Genomic DNA, 20,185 nt, shown 5'->3' on the forward strand with positions numbered 1-20,185 from the left:
TGTGTATTTTCCAATAATGAAAAAATTATCTAAGTCGATTGAATAGTTTCTGAGATAACCTTGGACACAGACACATACCTACGTATAAACTACCTCTCTTTATAATTTAATATAGGCAAACTACATAGGTACATATAAGTATCAAACGTGGTATGAATCATGTTTCGTTAGTATTCATATATCAATAAAAAAGTTTGCACATTTTATCACAAACGAAATCATTATTTGAAAGTATACTGTGTGGTAGAATTCTCGCTGTTTTAGTTTCATAGAAAACATTGATAATATTCATAACAACATAAACAATTTGGCTTCTACTTCACTCACAGAAGAAATGAATAATTGACTTATATGATTAGTACTTCGTTATAAATATAGAAGATATAAAAGTATTTAAATGAAATTTATATACAAGGCGTCCAAGTTTCTATAGAGGATGATGATTTGCAGAATATGTATCAAGAACCATTTAAGAAAAATCGTAATAATATATATTTATACCAGATAAATTGTCTTCCATTAAATAAATATAAAAGTTTGATGTATATTTTGCGGAGATTAAATCTTTATTGATATGAAACATTATATTTTGTAGCATATCACTAAAGGCAGTTTCATGTGCGCACCTAACAATGTGTTCACCAGCCACGTAAACTAACGTGACTATATCAATACATGGTTAGAAACATATACATAATTCGTGACCTAATAGTAATGATATTTGTTGACAAAACAGATAGAGTGTAATACTTTGATTTTTCTCAATACAGAATATAATTCAATCGAATAATATAAACATTTCTTTAAGTATAATATAAACATGTTGCTAGCTTTAAATGTTTCACTATTTTAGATATAACCTCATTTGCCGGTTAGTGATCATTTTAAGAAGTTATGATTATATTTTTGCACAGAGACAGTTGAACATTATTATTTAATAAACAAAAATGGCTGTGTTATGGGAAGTATACTTTCTGACAATATCAACGTTATTATTTGTACTTTGTGTACAAAGTTTGCAAAGTTTAGAAGTAATATATGCAATAAATGCTGGTGGAGAAGCACATACTGATAGTTATGGAATTCGTTATACCAAAGATCCTTTAATGAGTAAAGTTGGAACAGGATCCGATTATGGCAAGCAGTTAATTATTGGACGAGTAAATGCAGTTGATCAGATCTTATACCAAACTGAACGATATCATCATAGTACATTTGGATATGATATTCCAATCAGCGAGGATGGAGATTATGTTATGATATTAAAGTTCTGCGAAGTTTATTTCAACTCTCCTAATATGAAGGTAACATTTAGTTTTGTAATTACGACGTGATACTAAATAATTTCTTATTACTGAATATGATTTTAACAGAGTACTGTTTTCTGAAACATGTTTTAGGTGTTTGATGTTGTATTAAATGGAGATCATACCGTTGTTACTGACTTAGATATCTTTGAGAGAGTTGGACGTGGTGTAGCACATGATGAATATATTCCATTTAAAGTTCAAGCTGGGAAATTAATATACAATGATGAAGAGTCCGATATATTAGCTGGAAAAATTAGAGTTGAATTTATAAAAGTATTATACTTATATTTATTTTTCATTTATACAATTTAATCCAACTATGAGTACATTAACCTTTGATAATTAATTGTAGGGTTACAGAGACAACCCAAAGATAAACGCTATTGCTGTAGTAAAAGGAAATATAGAAGGTATTATCTAAATTTGTGATATTTAAGAGCTTCTAAAGTAAATGTTATAACTATGTCGATGTTATTTAGATGTACCACAGTTGGGCCCGATTCCTCAAGAACCGGAAGAATATCACAATATACAAGAAGATGAGGAGGAGTCTACAGTTCGTAGTCGACATACAAGTGGCCCCAGAACTCCAGATCCTTATTCAATCGATGATTCCTCAGTAATGTTACCAGTCTTTGTAGCTCTTGGGGCATTTATTCCTTTACTATTTTGCCTATGTAAACTATAGGCTAAGTAAAAATTTTTGCACATGAATGCCTTGTACTTAAAGACGATAGTGTTCTAATCAGTTTAGGTAAATTTAGCACATGGAGAGTTGGCAATATATATATGTATATGTTGGCCGTGTAAATAGTGGGAACATTTTTTATTTTGAGCTATGTCATCGAATTTCATTACAGCTGTTTATTATTAATTTAATCGAATGAAAATGACTAAATATGTTTTTATACAATGGATAATTCAAATTAAGAATGAAATTAAGAACTTGGGAAGACGAGGAGTTGTTTAGTCATGACTTTTGTTGTCACTATAATGTGTTCATTCGTAAGTTATTTAATTTTTAACTATAGGAGTGGAATAATAGTTTGCACAAAAGTTGACACGTGTTATCTTTTTCTTTTTATATATAATTCCGTGTACTCTTAATACATTAAAGATATATATTTATTAATTTTAGAAAGGCTTGTAATCTAGTATTTATGAAGGATTACATCGAATTCTGATTGTAATTGTTTTTTAGAAATAATATTATAGAAAAAAACGGAGGGAAAGTAATATATATAAGAGTATGCAGTACAATAAACCTAAATATTTTGTTCAAATAAATGTGTTTAAATTTAGTATAAATTCACACACAATGTTACAATCGAATTTTGTAATTGATATATTGTAGCAAGTGAATTAAATTATTTCAATTAGACCTTTAATATCTTTTATACGAGGAAAATTTATGTACTTTTATATTCGGTATATTGGTTACATTTTGTCAAATTGTGTGCTTTTATAAAACGTATGTCGATTACATGTGAAAAAGTTGGAATGAATCCAACAATCTGTCAAATACCAAAGTGATTTCAGTCTTTGGCAAATGAGAGGAAATAAAGCTGTTATTATTGTCCAATAGAATTGTTTCCTTCTCACACATTATTTTATAATCCTCTATTTTTTTTACAAGCTTTTTTTAGTATATTCGCTTTGTCGCCACGATAATTTATTATAATAATTCATATCAAGCATTTTTTAAATTGGAACAAAATCCTGTTGTTTTAAAATTTTTCTTATTTTAATTTTTATTAATCAGAAAAATATACATACATGTTTTGTTTATTTTGGGAATAGGAACTGAACAAGGAATTATTTTATTTTATTTAAATTTTGCATAATTTTTTGAATTGTAATAGATCATTAGCTAAATACAAAATTTATATCGAAATGATAGAAAAAGACTAAGATTTGAAACAGTAAATTTTACAATGAGATATAAAATATATGTACATACATACAATTGGAAAGCTACTTATACTATTATTCTCTGTAAAAAAAATTATACAAGCTAGTCCATATAGTCGTATATAGGGTACAGTTTTATTAAGTTTTGTAATAAGATGTAGTTACGTATTTATATAGCGAGAAAAAGTAATTTCTAATCTTAATTTCTGAGTTATTGCAATTAAAAATAAGGAATATTTAAATGTTTCGGAATTATATTAGTATGAAAAAGCAATGAAAGATGGAAACTAAAAAAGATGGAAGAGAGAAAAAATGAGTACAATCATGAACAAAAATGAATTATATCAATACCGTTATTACTAATATATTTAATATTATATAATGTATAATATTTTTCGAATAGGGGTTTAGAAAATAGAAACATAAAATTGATAACTGATAGTACGAAGTTAGCGAAAGAGGATCGATGATTCTGTTTTACCGTAAACCCACCTCAGGGTATGGTTGATGATCGAAGATGTGATTTGCACCGATGAACAGAAGGAAGCACTTACAAGTTAAATTGACCTTCAAATAGTGAAAAGTAATACACGCGCGTATATGTGTATATAGAGTGGCGTATTATTTAATGGGAATAAACTCATTCATCCTATATGAAGGAAAGATCACGTGACCTCTGATCGTTTAGATAGAGTCAAAGAGAAGACGAAACTGATATATAGTCATCATTGAAAGTTAATTACTGATTCAAGGCTGTACTTATATCTCTGAAGTTTCAAACTCTAAGTTTCGAGTAGTATTCATCTTTCGAGAAGGAAAACCAAAATTATAATTTCGTATGGAACATGCTTGAATAGTCGTTCATCTTTTATAATTCATTGAACAAGTTATTAATCATTCGGTTAAATACCCAAATACTAACACAAAAACAGAGAATTATTAATTAAGGAAACATATATATACTCGCGTACAACATTATAGTATTATAGAAACATACATATGTACAAACGCATTAGCAGATAAGACTTAGAATAACGAAAGAAATTGAGCTGGAGGTATAGTTCTAACCAATAAATTAAGTTAGAAACAAAATGTATCAAACGTGCCCATACTCAAAACAGATTGTAATAGGCACAAGCCTCGATACAATACGATATAACGTTGATCGTTTCGCTGAAAATAAAACTTACTGATGCAATTTTTCACTTTCCATCGCAATTGTATGCATATGTATGTATGTAGATGTATTTTAGTGGTTTGGCTCATCAGCCTACGCAATGGTGGGGATGCTCGAAGCTAGAGGGCCTTATCGTTAGGTATCTATTGCCGATTGTTGTGTCAGTATCAACGCTATCGCGATCAAGCTTTGCGATTGTATTTCTAATTTCAGGATAGTTTTTGGGGCTTTTCGATTCATTACGCTTGCAGTTTATACCGCTCACTTTTCGGTGTCATTTTTCTTCTGATGATGATGGGAAACTTCTTTTTAAAAAAATAGAACCCGATGTACTATTCAAAGAAAGGTAGTGTGCCAGTGGCAACGTAAAATAAAACGCAGAACAGATGCGTGGATCGCTCATCTTTATCGGTCAATAAGAACGCGATGGGTCAATAAAAGATGTTCTGCGATGCAATAAGATCCGAATATTGAGTACGGGCATGATGGATGGGTGTATAACACACTACATATTAACGTAGTGTACGAAGAGGCTCTGGGATAAATTTATAAACAAATAGACCCGAGCAACAACTAGTCTGTATACGAAAAGAGAAAGAAACAGAAAGGATGATAATATGAGAAACATAAATAAAAGAATATGCGCGTTTTGTTTTACACCGTAATGTTATTTTGGTAGTTAAAAATTCCGTGGGACTGTCATAAATAGCATTGAAAATTTTCTTTACTTCTTTATTCGTATCGTTTAGTGGTAATAAAGATCGAATACCTGTCGAATGTATAATTCAGTCGCACCTTTAAAACCGAGCAACGAAATGGTCCTTAGCAGGGTAATCGATTCTTTTCCTCGTATTGCAATCATTCTTTTGAATAAATCCCTCTTCTTTCATCGTTGCTCGCATTTTTCCACGTTATGTGTATAGTTGATTTTCACGTGTTACACATATAAATTGTCCTTTCGTTTCGTATTTGTTCGAATTTATTTAATATAATAGATATCACATTAACTCATAGAAGTGCTGTACATAGATGGATAGAGAATACATAAGAATAGTAGTAATGAATGACAAGTTTATAATATTCTCTCGCAGTATACTCAACTTCGGAATAGGAACAAACAAAGAAAAATAAATATATGTTACCTGTCGTCCACGTTTTCTGTTTATGTGTACGTGTATGTTCGAATGTGTGAATACGTTCGTGTTCATATGTTATGTTTATATGTTTCTGCGTACGTATTTGTACATACGCGTTACATGTATGTGTAATGTAAGTTTTCTTCTATAAAAAGTACGGCGATTAATTATTATCATGTATAATGCACATATAAAATTAAAAAGTATAAAAAACCGTCCAGCTTCGTCATTTACGTTAAGAATATGTTAAGAAACCGACTCGTACGGTCAAGCGTGACGTAACACTCTCTCCGGATTCCGAATTTTAACTGTTGGTGACTTGGTGAACTTGCGCTGCTTGTGTAATGTCATGTTTACAGGCCAGTTACAGCACCAAGAGTGGGCATTCCTCTTCAATTAATATCTCAAAGACCGCTTCCGGAAATGCGTCCATTTATTTACAAAAAAAAAAAAAAAAAAAAAAAAAAACATTCGATATTTTCCTCGCTTTTTAATTCGCGTTTCTTCTTTCTTATCTCTCCCTCTCTCTCTCTCTCTCTCTCTCTCTCGCATTCCGATTTTATTACATATCTTTTGCTACCAGCAAGACATCACATTTCCAGTACGATCGAAGCAGTCAAAAGCGATAGCATATATTTTATTTTTTCTTTTTCTTTTTTTTTTTAGTATATATTCTCTCTTACACCACCCTCTCTCGCACGCTCTCTCTCTCTCTCTCTCTTTCTTTCTCTCACTCTCTCACGCTTTCATCCATTCTCTTTCTCTCGCACAATCTCTCTCCGCCGATATAGATAAACAGACTTATTACTTCATCGGTACATATACACATTAATATATTATATTTTATAGTTTACGCTAATTATAGTAAAAACTTTTTCCGGTTCGTTATATATTCCCTAAGAAACTACTTTTTTTTTTTAGCGGATGTTCTGATGTTTCTCTTTTTTTGGTAAATATAGAACGTTTATCAGTGCGTGATGTACGATCGACATAAAACTAAGATTGAAATCGGTCTTGTTTACCGCAAATTCAATCGGAACTCATGATCAGCTGGTTATCGTTTGGAGTAACAACAGGCGACAGATCTTTTTTCGGTACGTCATCGATCATCGAGTCGATTAACGCGTTTATCTCAGACACGCCATTCTGTAGTACCTTTCCTTTGTCGATGTTTGTCGTTTTTCCCATAGACGAAGTTTTGGAAACTTTCGTTACAGTGGTAGATTTCTTGGTTGGTGACGCAGCCGTGGTAGTTTTCGTTGTCGAGGATACACGTTTTACCGTGGTTGTGGTAGAAGCACTGGTAGATAAACGAGTCGTCTTGCTAGCAGCGGTACTTGTTCGCCCCATGGAAATCTGCTTGTTGGCTGTTTCTTTAACTTGTTTATCGATTATAGGCGACTTGCTGGCGTTTAAGCGAGCTTTCATAGCATTTCCAACGGCTGGAGCCGTTTTAGGTCTCGTACTAGCCGCCGTGGTAGTATTGGAAGCGTTGGTCGCGGTGCTGCTGGATTTTGGAGTTATGCTGGATTTGACGGTCGTGGTGGTAGCAGATGCTGGTTTCGGTTTCGTCGTTGTTCCGGAGGACAGTCGCGTAGTGGATGTTTTGACTAGCGTGGTTTTGGTTATGGACGGTGTTTTGCTAGAAGGTTTAGTCGCGGTTGGTTTAGTCAAAGGTTTCACGTCACCGTTTGCAGTAGGTTTCTTATCGGTGGAAGTCGGTTTCGGCGAGGATGTCGTGGCGACAGGTTTTGGTTTAGAGACACTGCTGACGTTGGTTCTGCTAGTTGGTTTCGTTGTAGTAGTCGATGTCGTTGTTTTTGTAGCGGTCTTCGAAACTGATGGTTTGCTGGCCGTTGCAGCGGTTGAAACCGTAGATTTCTTCGGAGCGTCTAGATCTTTCGGACGAGAGGGTGTCGATGGCTTTTTCGTTGCCGCAGTCGGCGTACGCGTCGTGGAACTTGGAGTTTTCGAGGGGGACGTTGGCACTGATTTCGGTGCAGGTGTCTTCGAAGAAGATTTCATTGGTTTTGCTGCGGATACCTTTGATTTCGTTTTGCTTTGTGCTGCAGCTGCACCCGCTGTGACTGCTGCAGCGGTCACGGCCGCCGTTGCAGCTGCTTCGACGATTTTGTTTTCTGCAACTTGGACTGTCTTTTCTATTTCCAATTCCTTCGCTTCTCCCAGTTCCTTAACGTCTTCTGGCTTTTTAACTTCTGGTTCTTTAATCTCTGACGCCATCATTTCTGGTTCTTTGATCTCTGACTTTGTAATTTCTGGTTCTTTGATCTCTGACTCCGTAGTTTTTAGTTCTTTAATTTCAGACTCCATAATTTTTGTTTCTTTAACTTCTGGTTCTTTAATTTCTGTTTCTTTAACTTCTGGTTCTTTAACTTCTGGTTCTTTGATTTCTAATTCTTTAACATCTGGTTCTTTAATTTCTAACTCCTTAACTTCTGGTTCTTTAATTTCTGGCTCCATAATTTCTGACTCTTTAATTTCTGCTTCATTAACTTCTGGTTCTTTAATTTCTGTTTCTTTAACTTCTGGTTCTTTGATTTCTAATTCTTTAACATCTGGTTCTTTAATTTCTAACTCCTTAACTTCTGGTTCTTTAATTTCTGGCTCCATAATTTCTGGTCCTTTAATTTCTGCTTCATTAATTTCTGGTTCTTTAATTTCTGACTCCTCAACTTTCGGATCTTTAATTTCTGGCTCTTTAACTTCTATCTGATCCACTTTTGGCTCTTCCAATTTTAATTGTTCAATTTCTGTTTCTGGCTCACCGTTGATTTCTGATTTATCAACTTCCGGCAAAAGTTCTTCGATCTCCTGCCTTTCTCGTATCATGCATTCTACTTCGACTGCAGGTTCTGTGAGTTTTTCTGGTTCTGTGGTGACATTTCTCGATTCTTCCTTCTTTATAAGTTCTTCCTCAAGATCCTTAACAACTTCGGATTTAAGAATCTCGTCTTCCGTAGGTTGCAATTGGTTCTCCAAACCTGTGAATTCTTGCATAGAATCGGACAAATTCAAAGTAAATTCTTCAACTGGCTCCGCCTTTGGCTCTACAGCTTCCACCGTCGCTTCTGTCGACATCGTTGGTTCCATCGGTTCCTCTACAGAGTTCGTTGTTTCCTCCGCTTCGTCCTCCGCAGTAACGTCTTTCGATTCGGTTGCATCTAGTTTTTGGCCAATATCGATAGGGCATTCCATAGAGCAAACAATATCGTCAACTGGTTTTTCCTGAAGTTCCTGGGGAGAAAGGGATGGTGTCATCAAAGAGGCAGGATGTTTTACGCAAACGTCCTGCTGTTCTTCGGCAAAATCTAATAAATTCACTCCCTGCACCGGTGATTTCGTGCATACTAAATCGTCGGCTTCCTTCTCATCGAACTGTACGTTTGAAACTATATCCTGTTGAACCAGTTCGAACGCGTCACCAGCTTCTGTGGAATACGTTTGATAAGAATCAGCAGTTTCTTCCGTACGTGACACTTGACAAACGTCGATCGTTTCGGCGGCAGACGATTGGGAAACCACTTCGTTGCTTTCCATACCATACGATTGGAAGTTGTATTGAGTGGGTATAAATTCTGGAGCATCCGCGTGTAACGAAGATCGAACCTGTATGGAAGACTGAACTTGTGCGCTCTCAGTGGTTGCTATCATCGAATCATTTTCCATCGCATCAGGAACTGGTGACAAGGACGAGGGAGTATCAGCCTCGTTCGAGTAAATATCTTTTTGAAGATCGCTTCCAGCAAGAGCAGCGGTGTCCTCGCTAGCTTCGTCTATGAGCTTGGTTTCGTCTATGTCGACGCTCGAAGGCGATAACGGTTGTTCGTTATCAATGGAAACGGGTTCTTTTTTCGACTCGAATTCCACGGAATAATTCTCGGCCAATGGGGAATGATCGTATTTCACGGTTTCTTCTTGTTCCAATTGGGAACACTCTGATCGCGGATTCAAGAAATCAACGCTGTTGGTTTCCGATTCGTCCGCGTGCCCGATGAAAGTATCCTGGCAATTTTCTTGTTGCAAAGACAGATTCGCGAATACGTCAACGAGCTTGTCGGAAAATGCTGGCTTCTTGTCTAGCAGTTCCTCGGCAGTGGGTCCGGTGGTTATTACGTTCTTCGAGTCAACTTCCATGTTCGGTGATTCCGCCATGAATTCTTCTTCTTCCTCCTTTTCCATAATGCCATTCTTATCCTCCAAATCGGTGTTGCTTAGATTATGAACGGCGTTCAAGTCGACGCTTTTGTCGAACGCCGCTTCGAAGTCGCTGGGTGTGAAGGACATAGCCATCGGGTCTTTAGCGATGTCATACTCGCGGTCGGAGCTTGAGAAAGATTCGTCTATCGCGGAGATACCTGTTCTGTGGAATTCGCTAGCTGTTAAGAAGCTGACTGCCGATTCGTCTCCAAATTCAGCTTTCGTCGACGATATTTCAGAATCGTCCATATTCCCGGATATACTGGTCGCCTTTTGTTGATCAGGCATAAAATCTGTATAGTCGGTGGTACGACACGACACACTATCGCCATTTTGGTACTCTTTCTCTTCGACCTCGACTTCTCTTGGTCGCTGGCACACTTCTTTCTCGAATTCGCTCTGACTGGGTACCTGTATGTCGTCCATCTGTGGAACTTGTTTGAAAGGCGAGCCAGAAACAGGATAATCCTCGACGAGATTCATTCTCGTTCCCATAAACTGCGGTGAAATGGGAATGAATTCTGCCGCGTCAGGATTCAATTGAAAATCCACGTCCTTCGGCTGATCTTGCTCCTCTGCGCAACGATCCTCCAATTTTATCGGTTTCTCTTCCATTCTATCTTCGGTGCTAATCTATTTGCAAAAAACGATTTTCCGTTAAAACCTAATAGTATCGCGTTAATTAAGATCCGGCGAAACGTTCGATTTAACGACAAAATAAAACAAAATATAACGAAAGAAACGAAACGGATCAAACGAAATACCGATTCGAATCGGACCTAGCAACTGCTGCCGATGCTACGATGCCGGGGCATCGTAAATAAACAAATAGCCAATTATTATCGACAAGGGTAGAAGTAAATATACACAAATAGTGGAAATGAAAAATGTTCAATTAAAATTGAAAAATACCTCTGTGTTAAAAAGCTTAGGCGATTCCTCTTTCGGACTTTCGCATTTAATATCTTCCTCTATGCCTTCAGACTGGATTTTCGACTCGATATCTTCCACAGCTAATTCTGGTACGTCGGTTTCTTCTTCCACGTTTTTCGTTTCCTGTGGTTCGTCGACAGGCGTTACGGAATCTTTTTCTTTGTTCGGATCAATACGATAATAGTTCCATTCGTCTTCGGAATCCTCGCTGTCCGCTACATTATCCGGTTCGTGGATCAGTGCATGCTGAAGAGGCTCTGCGAACAATTGATATCGATAAACAACCAGTTAATAATAACAACAGCTAACGTTTACGTCAATGTCGTTTTTTAAATGCACCTGTCGCGTAATAATCCTGTAAATATCGCACAATTAATATTTTTAAATGTTTGTAAATTTGAATCAACTAAACGTAGCGAAAGAAATGATATTCCGAATTAGCTAACGATTTAAGTATGCTTGGACACATCGTACGAAGAGATAAACTCGCTTGGACGAAGTCGTGGCCTTAGAAAATTAACACAGCGATAAAGCGCAGCTCGAGCAACCGAGGATAGTCGAACTATCGAAACGACCAAACGAAAACAGAAAAATATAATTTTCGTTATTAACGCGTTGAAGAGACGATCACCGGTGACGAAAAACGACAAAATTCGTCGAAATTGATTTACGCTGGAATCATTGAATCGATCAGAAACCACGAACCGTTTCCTTGCAAGATCAACGTCGCGTAGAAACGTAATTTTATCTACACGATTATTTATTTTCGAAATACTTAGATTACAGTTTACGGGAAATTAGTTCTAGCGTCCAAGTATTTAAATTAAAAGAACTAGTAGTATTTGTAAACTCTGTAATATTTTTTAACGCTATGACAGTAAATGCAGCACAAAGCGTTTACGTAATTTCGTTTCTTTTTTTTCTAATAAAATACTAATTACGTACACATGCATGTACCGTGTCCTACGGAAATAAGCGACACTCCGGCACCGACAGCGAGACATACAAAATTCACCTGGCGATTTAACGCGTCGATCACTTATTTACAAATTTCGACGAATTTCGAATTTTTTTCACGACGAACTAAATATACGCAGACAACGTATATATCGATGGTACTTGCATCGCCAGTTACGTCAAACGACCATCGGTTCGTAGGCGAAACACGATCGGCTCGACCCTATGCGTTAACGATACACGGTCCGCTTGCTACAGAAGGAACAAAAACTGTTTCGAAGCATCAAAGATCAAACATCGAGATAAGACTTCGTGACGATCGATTCTACTACCGTTTTCGATCCCACGTCGCTTCTCTTTTTTTCTTTCTTTTTCTCACGACACGATAACGTGCTGCAACAGAACAAAAAATGCAACGAGACAGAACGCAAAGGAGAAAAAACTGTGGCAATTCGTAAACGCGAAGTATAGGACGGTGATCGTTGGAGAAAGGGCGATAGTACTCACAAGTCGAAGAAGCAAGCGAGTTTGCAGTAGGATATCTGGCCGCAGGAGCGATCGCCGCTGACTAAGAGGAACTACGCCCGCCAACAGATGCATTATCGATCTAGTCTAGAGAGCCCCCGGTGCACCCCCTTCCGCGACGGCCCTGCCACCACCCACCTGTACCACCACACACACCGCGTATAGCAACAGTCGCACCTCATCTCCAACAGGAACGCCGCTCCTACGATTGGTTCTGGCCCTGCACACACAAGGTGACTCACCCTGCCGTCGGTGCAGGGAATTTCGCTTTAAAGACGAGCAACCGGTGTTCCATCAAATTCACCCCATACTCTGATTCACCGTACGGGATGCCATCGCTCCGCCGCGCCGCGCCGTGCCGCGCCGGCTGATCGACCCACCCCTTCGAGTTTGCTTCGTCGAGATGTTCCTCCGATATTCGTGTTCGGTCGTTGAAACAGACTCTACGATAGGTTCCTAGGTGAAAAACACCCCGTTCGCCACACACACACACACACATCGATTCTTTCAGTATCATAAATTAGGGAAACGTTGGCAGGGGAGTTAGTATTCGCGCTACGAAACGTTTGCCAATGTTTCTCCAATTTATGGCGTGTGCTTGTGCTCGAGCAGATTATGGTAATGATCGATGCGATCCATGAATAGCGATATGTATCGATAAAATATGGATGAAAAAATGTTGCAGATTATCGAGCGTGAGTTTCGTCTATATGAAATTCCAATGTCGTGATCGTTTAATACGATACGATTCGAAGCCACGGAACGATATCGACCGATCTACGTTTTTTTTTTCTTTTTTCAATCTTCTAAACGTACCTTTACAAAATTTGTTTTACGCGTCCGTCCAATAAACCGAGCCTTCTGACTTTTCAAAAAATGTCGTTTGGTCCAATTTAAAGAAAAGTTATTCCGTTTGAAAGAGCCGAACGATATTTATGTTCCCAACTGTATATAGTATCTTAAGTTAATTCTTTCCTCTTTTCTCATTTCGAATGAAATGTTATCGAAAGAAACCAACGAACAGATACGACTGAAAATATCGAGAAACGTATTGCGTTTGATTTATGGCATTCATGCCATTCTTATTATATATATATCTTGCTTATATTTACACGTTGAATAAGTTTTTAAACGCATGCACGATTTATTTGTGTCGTTCTGTACGAGATCATCGGGCGTCCCAGTATTTTTATGAAAATAAAACACGTCTTTTGCTCTTACAGCGCTGACATGGTATCGCTATAACGAATGAATGTAACGTTAACGATGCACAAATGACCAACTAATGAAATCGACCAACTAAACGAAGTTGTGATATAACAAAGAAGAGAATGATTTACGCAGTGATTATTTGAATCGAGTTTAAGAGAATTTGAGGATATAAAAGGAAGCTTAGGATATTTCAGAGAAACTAAGAATCTTCTTAAACTTTGGTGTATTTGCTGATCCTTTTTATTTGCAAATCATATATATTTTTTTCGATCATTTATTTATTTATGCGAATAATTATGGTCACAGATATATTCTAAGCTATAAATACTACGCACCTGCTATTTAGCTATTGGTATTAAATAAGGGATTTGTTATAATATATTATTATCAAAAAAGATCCGATATATGTATATATATACACACACACACGTATGTATATTAAATAAACGCCTATAGCTTATTGCAATTTTAACTATGTGTAATCATCACGCGTGGCTAATAAATGTTTCATCGTTACAGCACGCTTTCGATATATGCACTTGTTGCATATTTTGCGTATTCTTTGCGTAAATGAATATACCTCTGTACATTTTCACGTGTTACGTTTCCATACCACGCGTATATCATTTTCATATTTTAATGTATTTCAGACGAACGAACGCCCGCAATCTAGCGAGAATATTTTAATAACATACATATTCTTTCTGCGGTTAATAAGAGGAAACGATCACGATGAGCAACTACTATTAAAAGATACATTTACAGCGTAAAGCGATAGGCAGTTACCACTTCACGTAATCGAAAACTCTAGAAGCCAAAAGTGTACATAGAAACAGGCTCAAGGGATGCCAAAAAAAGGGCAACCCACGCGGAGAACGTTGTCTTAACTCGTTCCTAATTCTAACCTTCCTTCCTTACCACCAACGCAAATCCGTTCCAACGATCTCCGCGTGCAACTTTCGAGATACATACTTGCATCCATTTAGTTTCCCTCCCGAGACGACAACTATTTTAGCTGGATAGTCCTCCTCTTTTCTCGGTTCGCTCCTTTGCATTTGCGTTCCATCGTTCTCTTTCAGCCGATAATTTCAATCTCGGAACAGATTTCGATTAACGAAGCATCGTTTCCGACGCTGCGCGTTATTCCAATAAAAATAACGAAAACGTTGAATTTATCATCATCTTCGTATTCGTTGTTCGAGATAACTTGTATCCAAAGTTAGTATACACCAGGGGACATTGTGCCGCGTATTTATACATATACAATACCCTAAACTAAACGAAGTCTGCAGGAAGATTCATCGGAACGAGGCGAAAAGCAAAAAACCAAAGAAAAAAGAGCGTGCGTCGAAAAGATTTGTCCCGAAAGAGGACTCCCGTTGTATCCGTACGCGTGTCTTTCTCTCTCTTTAGCTAGCTTCTTTTTCTCCTGCTTCTTCGTTCTTCGCTTTTTTCTTCATTTCGACCGTACGTACGGTGCAACGCATCGGTTCAACTTGGTGTATATAGAGAGCAAGGGAGAGCTAATTTTAAACCGGCGACAAGCAGGCAGAACAGAGACAGGAAAAATAAAAGCGAACCGACACTCTGCCGCTATTCGAGGCTCAGTCTCTCTAAGCTGCACCTGACCCGATCCCTGTTGTCATTCGATGTACAGTACCCGATTCGAATGGCAAAAAGTACATATTTTCTTTACAAGGATGCTGTGGTTTCCTAGCGATCTGCGAGAGGTCGAACGTATCGGTCTTTGAACGGTCGTGGATAACCAGCAAACACGACGAATTCGATATATGACCCACGAACATACACGACTGTGTTTACTATGAGAATTTTCTAATAATTTTATTTACGTCTCAGACTCGTACTCGAGTGGCGTACAAGTACTAGTCTGTTTGAAAAGTTTCGTCTATTTCTAACGAGAATAATAATATTTCATTTTTCATTGGTTGCATGGGAAAAAATATACACTTAGTGTTTTTTATTTAAAAATCATGGGATTCGACGTAGTTTCGTTATATTTGTATCGCGTTGACTTGTGTATTTTGCGCGAATTTAGAACGGTGTGCGGCGCAGCTTGAAAAACGCGCAACGATACGTTAGACTTCTCCAACGTAGTAAGTATTTGAGAAAGACTGATCATATCGAAACAAAAGGAAGAGCTACGTTACCGACTGTGATTCGAGCGAGCGTAAAACGTCACAGATGGTTACGAGTTTCGGAACAATGATTTGACGTAAGTAAGGATCGCTGCTGGACAAATTATCGGCTTCGCACGGACAATAAACGCCATGCCGCGATCGTTTACTACAGCTACGGTTTGTTACACATGCGTTCCGAGTACGACACACGTATACCGAGAGGTTTCTATTTGAAATCGTATTGCTGTTTTTATTCTACTTCCTCTTTCGTCAAACGCGATTAAGAATCACGATATCGAGCGGTGTTCTGTTCTAGGTCTTGCATGGTCGTTAGGTAGACCTAAGGATCGCTCGGCGATGTTACGGTTAAAAATCTAGTATAGATAAAATTACGCGTATTATTTGCGAATAAGATGAAACATTAACATAATTTCATTTGCACGTTTATTTATACTATCTATGAAAAAAATTGATAATATAAATTACGGAGTATTTGAAAATATCTTGTACCATGGGAAGCTGTGTATCGTATAGAACCCCCTCCCTCATCCAATGAGTGACATAAAACTCTCCACGTTATTACGAAGGCTCGCCCGAGAAAGTATCGCAAATTAAAAATAGACTTAACCTTGAAACGCATATATCGATGAAGGGTCTCGCCACAAAATGTCAATTTAATGACGTATGAAAAGAAAAAGCTTATCCATTATTACGAGAATATTGCTTTCACTTTCGTTCGAAACGCTAATCTGTTCATAGCGATAAGCCGATATATCGGCAATTTATTTACAGTTTTTCTTTTACAGTTCTTGCTTTATAACATGTATACATACATACATGTATACACCGTTATATGGAGCTCTGGCAGACGTAAAAGCATAAGGAGAAAATGTTTCCTATTTGTTGCAAATACCGTCAAGCATCGAGCGTATATAAAATTATTTTCTACGCGTACCTGAATATTTTGTAATTCAAATAATTTAAATTCTTTGCGGAACCTGTGGCTTCTGTCTACGAATCAAGCAAGCAGTTTTAGGATAACATTGAAAGAGAAACGCGCATTCTTTTAATCAAAAAGTCAATGTTTATGACTGTAAATCGTTAATCAACATTGGAACTACCAAACCCGAAAAGGACGATATTTCATAAAAGTGAAACGTTTCGATTGTCTCAAGATGCATGTACAAATTAACTAAATAAATTGTATTCCTAAATTAATTACTACAGATAAATATTTCCACATACATATATAATGCTTTTCACTGCAAATACCCTTGAGAATTGAATGGCCGGATATTCAGATAATAACCGATTGAACGTTTAATATTCGAGCATAGGGGAAATGTAATTATTTGAGCATAGGATATAGTACAGTGTGAGTAACCAGTGAAGCATAGTTAACCAGTTAATACGGTTTTACATTACATTCTCTGTCCAGTATTTTATAATAGTTACATACTCCGCTAGTGCATTTTTCCTCAAGGAATTTCTTTCTTTTACATTTGCACTGCGTGTTTCTCTCTGTCGTACGATGAGTGCGTGTATGTACGTCGAAGTAAAACGTTTAGCATTTGGCTTCGTTTCAAAACGTTAAAACGTTAAAAATTTGATCACTTGTAGCATTTTTCCTCCAAGCTTTTCGTTTGTAAAATCTAACCAAGTTCAATCATGGTTCATGAGATATCGAATTCGTCGTTAAATAATTTTCGATCGTTTTCCTGGAAGAATCGACGAATTAATGTACCGTATGCGATGGTCTTTATCCCATCTTCCTATATCATTGGTATAGGGAAGATCACGACCGCGAAGAACGCGATGCGTCGTATACATAGGCCAGTGTAATTTACTTAAGTTTGAGGTAAGCCGATCCATGCTACACGCACTAGGTTAGATCCAATTACCAGCTTGCAGACGAGAGACCTCGCTAATGTCGTGACACGCTAAACCGACCGCGCTTATATCTTTTTCGGGCTTTCAAAACTGCAATACAGTTAGTAGCACGTGATTCAACGACATAGAGTTTTTAATATTAATTATATAACAAACGCCACTGGGGATAATATTCGCAATATTTTTCTTTTTTTCTAATTAACACGCTTCAGAGCAGCGTGTTCCACTTTTTCCCCATTGTCGCGTTTACTCCATGTGTTTACCTGATGACACCCTTAATTTTTTTTGCGTCGACACGCAATGGGTCGACGCGCAAATTTTTAACATGGTACGTATATTCTATTACCATTGGAGTACAATTACTCGTAGAATGTTTAACATTGATCGATTTAAAAAATAGAAAGACGCGGTGCAAAAATGCAGAAGAGTTTTCGCTTTTATCGATATTAGATAAAAGGATGTTCACGATATAATTTATTGTATACCATGATATCTCCTATTGTGAGTCATACGAGTCATACGAGTCATACAATTCATACAGTACAATAATTATCTGTTAATATTTATAGGTATTTTTTCGTAAGGCATTAATCGATTAAAGATATACGTAACACGTATGACGTTCAAAACATAATATGCGAATTTAATCCATCATCGTCAAGGTAATTAACCATCTCGGAATAAATATTAATGTTTGTATTAACATATTATTTATATTTATATTTCTTTTACGGTAATGCGACTCACTCTGTTCACACGGTATAACATCTTAGAAAAGAGAATATTATTCAGAATTATAATTTACGTTTCTTTTATCTAAGGTTTTCTTTATATTCTTAGATCATACTATCAGTTTTTTGATAATTCCCAAATTATATGTATAATACATTAAAACATTTATACCAAGGTCTTTTCTTATATCACAGATCTATATTATATTAAAATAAATAATATCTATTTGGTTCATTTATGAATTTATAGAAAATAATGAAAATTCAATTTTTCTAATATCATCTAAAAAAATAAATATTAAATTATGCGACAACGAATCTACAAAATGAAAGATTAAATTTTGCTTTAGAGCAAGAATAATTTTTAAATGATCTCTAAATTTTCTGATAATATTTGACTAGTAGAGTATTATAAAAAGAAAGAAAAGAAAAGCATCAGTGAGTTTAGAAAACTTTAATGTCGAAGACAGTTACGCTATACTGTCCACTCGACGTGGACGTACACATTCGCAGAACATTAAATATCACCCAATCGAGGTTGCAGGTAAATGAGGTTAGGTTTAAGATTGGGTCAGATTTTAGACAGACCTGTTTTAGGTTAGATTTATAAATGAACTACATACATACACAAGTAGCAATCAAAACTGTAAACTGGCATATTGGGATTCTACTCCTAGACGTTATCAAAAAATACATGAATATTGGAAAAAATGTTGCATGTCAATCAAATAAAATTTTAATAAACGCACTCGCGGAATTAAGATTCTTAAAATTGCTTTCTTATATCAAAATTCTATATTCTTCAATAACTTTGACCAGCCTTTTTGTTTCATAAAAATTATTCGCTTTGTAAATAAAGCAGATGGCGGAAACCCGTATCCAAATGATAGTTTGAAAATTCTAAAAGGCTAATGTATCGTTGATTGTGACCAATACGGGTAAACTGATAAAAAATTAGACAGTGCATCCTGCATTGCAAATTCACCGCCATACTTTCACGATATGGATATTATTTTTGTACATATAAATTATGCATGTTTCGATGTACCGAATAGTATACACAAAATAGTATACACATAGTGAAATATCGTAAAATTGGTAAAATAGTGCATTTAACCGGAGTCGATTTCTTTTTTATTGTTATATTTTTTATATATTAAAATTACATTATATTTAAAACATCTCAAGTAATTGAAACAGATTCGTACGGATAATGAATTTTCTGAGAATTCTTTGCTGCAAATATTGTTCAACTTTGATCTAATTTTTAGTGATGTAACATATTTTTCTAAATTATTCTATAATGGGCTTAACAAGTTAAACAGTTGGAACTTGTAAGAATTCTGTTATGTATATAGTATTATCAAAATGAAACCAATGAAATATAAGTATAAATATTACATAAACACGAATCTATTAATTGCGATAGGTAATAATTTCAATGATATTAACTTAATAAGATAATTGGTTAATCGAAGAAACGTAGTATATCAGCTCAAATCTCTATGTTCTATATTCATTTCTATAAATGCATTTGAAGAAATTCGAAACATTTAAATAAATTTTAAAATTATATCAAATACTTAGAAACAAAGTATAGATACGTTCAAAATAAGACTATTCTTTTTCAATAAATCATCGCATAAAATTGTTAAATTCGATCCAGGTTATAAAACGTATCGTACGTGATTTTTGAATTGTACCATTTTGCTAACGTCACAGTGTGTCCATGGAACGTGAATAATACTACGTTTCAGCTATATGTACATTTACGTTGTGTGGATTATGTCGCCAAGGAGCAAACAAATTCTTCATTTTACCACTCATTTTTGAAATGCACGCCGCTACAAATGTTCAATCTTCAGATATCAATAAAACAACTTTATATGTCGTATGCTCTCCGAATCGATAGAAAAGAAAGAAAAAAAGCTATTAGAAATTCAACTTCCACCGCGTGAAGGCGAACGGAAAGAATCTACTACCTCACCATTTCTTGGCTATGCATCAACCTTTGAATTTAATTCTAAGAAATCCAGCCAAGCCCATG

General features: G+C 36.1%; 2 protein-coding genes across 6 annotated transcripts in view; one reads left to right on the forward strand and one right to left on the reverse strand.

Annotated features, from left to right (window-relative positions):
• Positions 1–547: 547 nt before the first annotated feature.
• LOC117234132 (malectin-A) lies at positions 548–2,897 on the forward strand. 3 transcript variants are annotated; one of them, XM_033495061.1, is made up of 5 exons: positions 548–678; positions 854–1,304; positions 1,401–1,583; positions 1,663–1,720; positions 1,790–2,897. In XM_033495061.1, the coding sequence occupies exons 2-5, from the start codon at positions 948–950 to the stop codon at positions 1,996–1,998; spliced, it is 807 nt and encodes a 268-aa protein (XP_033350952.1). In that variant the 5' UTR covers positions 548–678; positions 854–947; the 3' UTR covers positions 1,999–2,897. The 3 variants fall into 3 exon arrangements, with proteins under 3 accessions (XP_033350952.1, XP_033350950.1, XP_033350951.1); XM_033495060.1 differs by having other exon boundaries at positions 549–743; XM_033495059.1 differs by having other exon boundaries at positions 548–1,304.
• Positions 2,898–5,115: 2,218 nt separating this feature from the next.
• The window catches only part of LOC117234129 (titin-like), a 63,979-nt gene continuing 48,909 nt past the window's right edge, over positions 5,116–20,185 (reverse strand). For all 3 annotated transcript variants that reach the window (XM_033495054.1, XM_033495053.1, XM_033495055.1), the window contains 2 exons: positions 10,665–10,942; positions 5,116–10,385 (listed from right to left, as the gene is read on the reverse strand). In XM_033495054.1, the coding sequence (XP_033350945.1) occupies positions 6,564–10,385; positions 10,665–10,942 (4,100 nt within the window). In that variant the 3' untranslated portion in view covers positions 5,116–6,563. The remainder of the gene's footprint in view (positions 10,386–10,664; positions 10,943–20,185) is intronic.

The sequence above is a fragment of the Bombus vosnesenskii genome, unplaced genomic scaffold (genome assembly GCF_011952255.1).
Source record: "Bombus vosnesenskii isolate JDL3184/JDL3185 unplaced genomic scaffold, Bvos_JDL3184-5_v1.1 scf7180000013302, whole genome shotgun sequence".
Classification (NCBI taxonomy): Eukaryota; Metazoa; Arthropoda; class Insecta; order Hymenoptera; family Apidae; genus Bombus; species Bombus vosnesenskii.

Excerpts from the sequence above, each read along its gene's own strand:
- LOC117234132 (XM_033495059.1), top strand. The coding sequence starts at position 948 with ATGGCTGTGTTATGGGAAGTATACTTTCTGACAATATCAACGTTATTA. Across the intron at positions 1,305-1,400 it reads TCAACTCTCCTAATATGAAG|GTGTTTGATGTTGTATTAAA; the intron begins GTAACATTTAGT and ends AACATGTTTTAG. Across the intron at positions 1,721-1,789 it reads AGTAAAAGGAAATATAGAAG|ATGTACCACAGTTGGGCCCG; the intron begins GTATTATCTAAA and ends GATGTTATTTAG.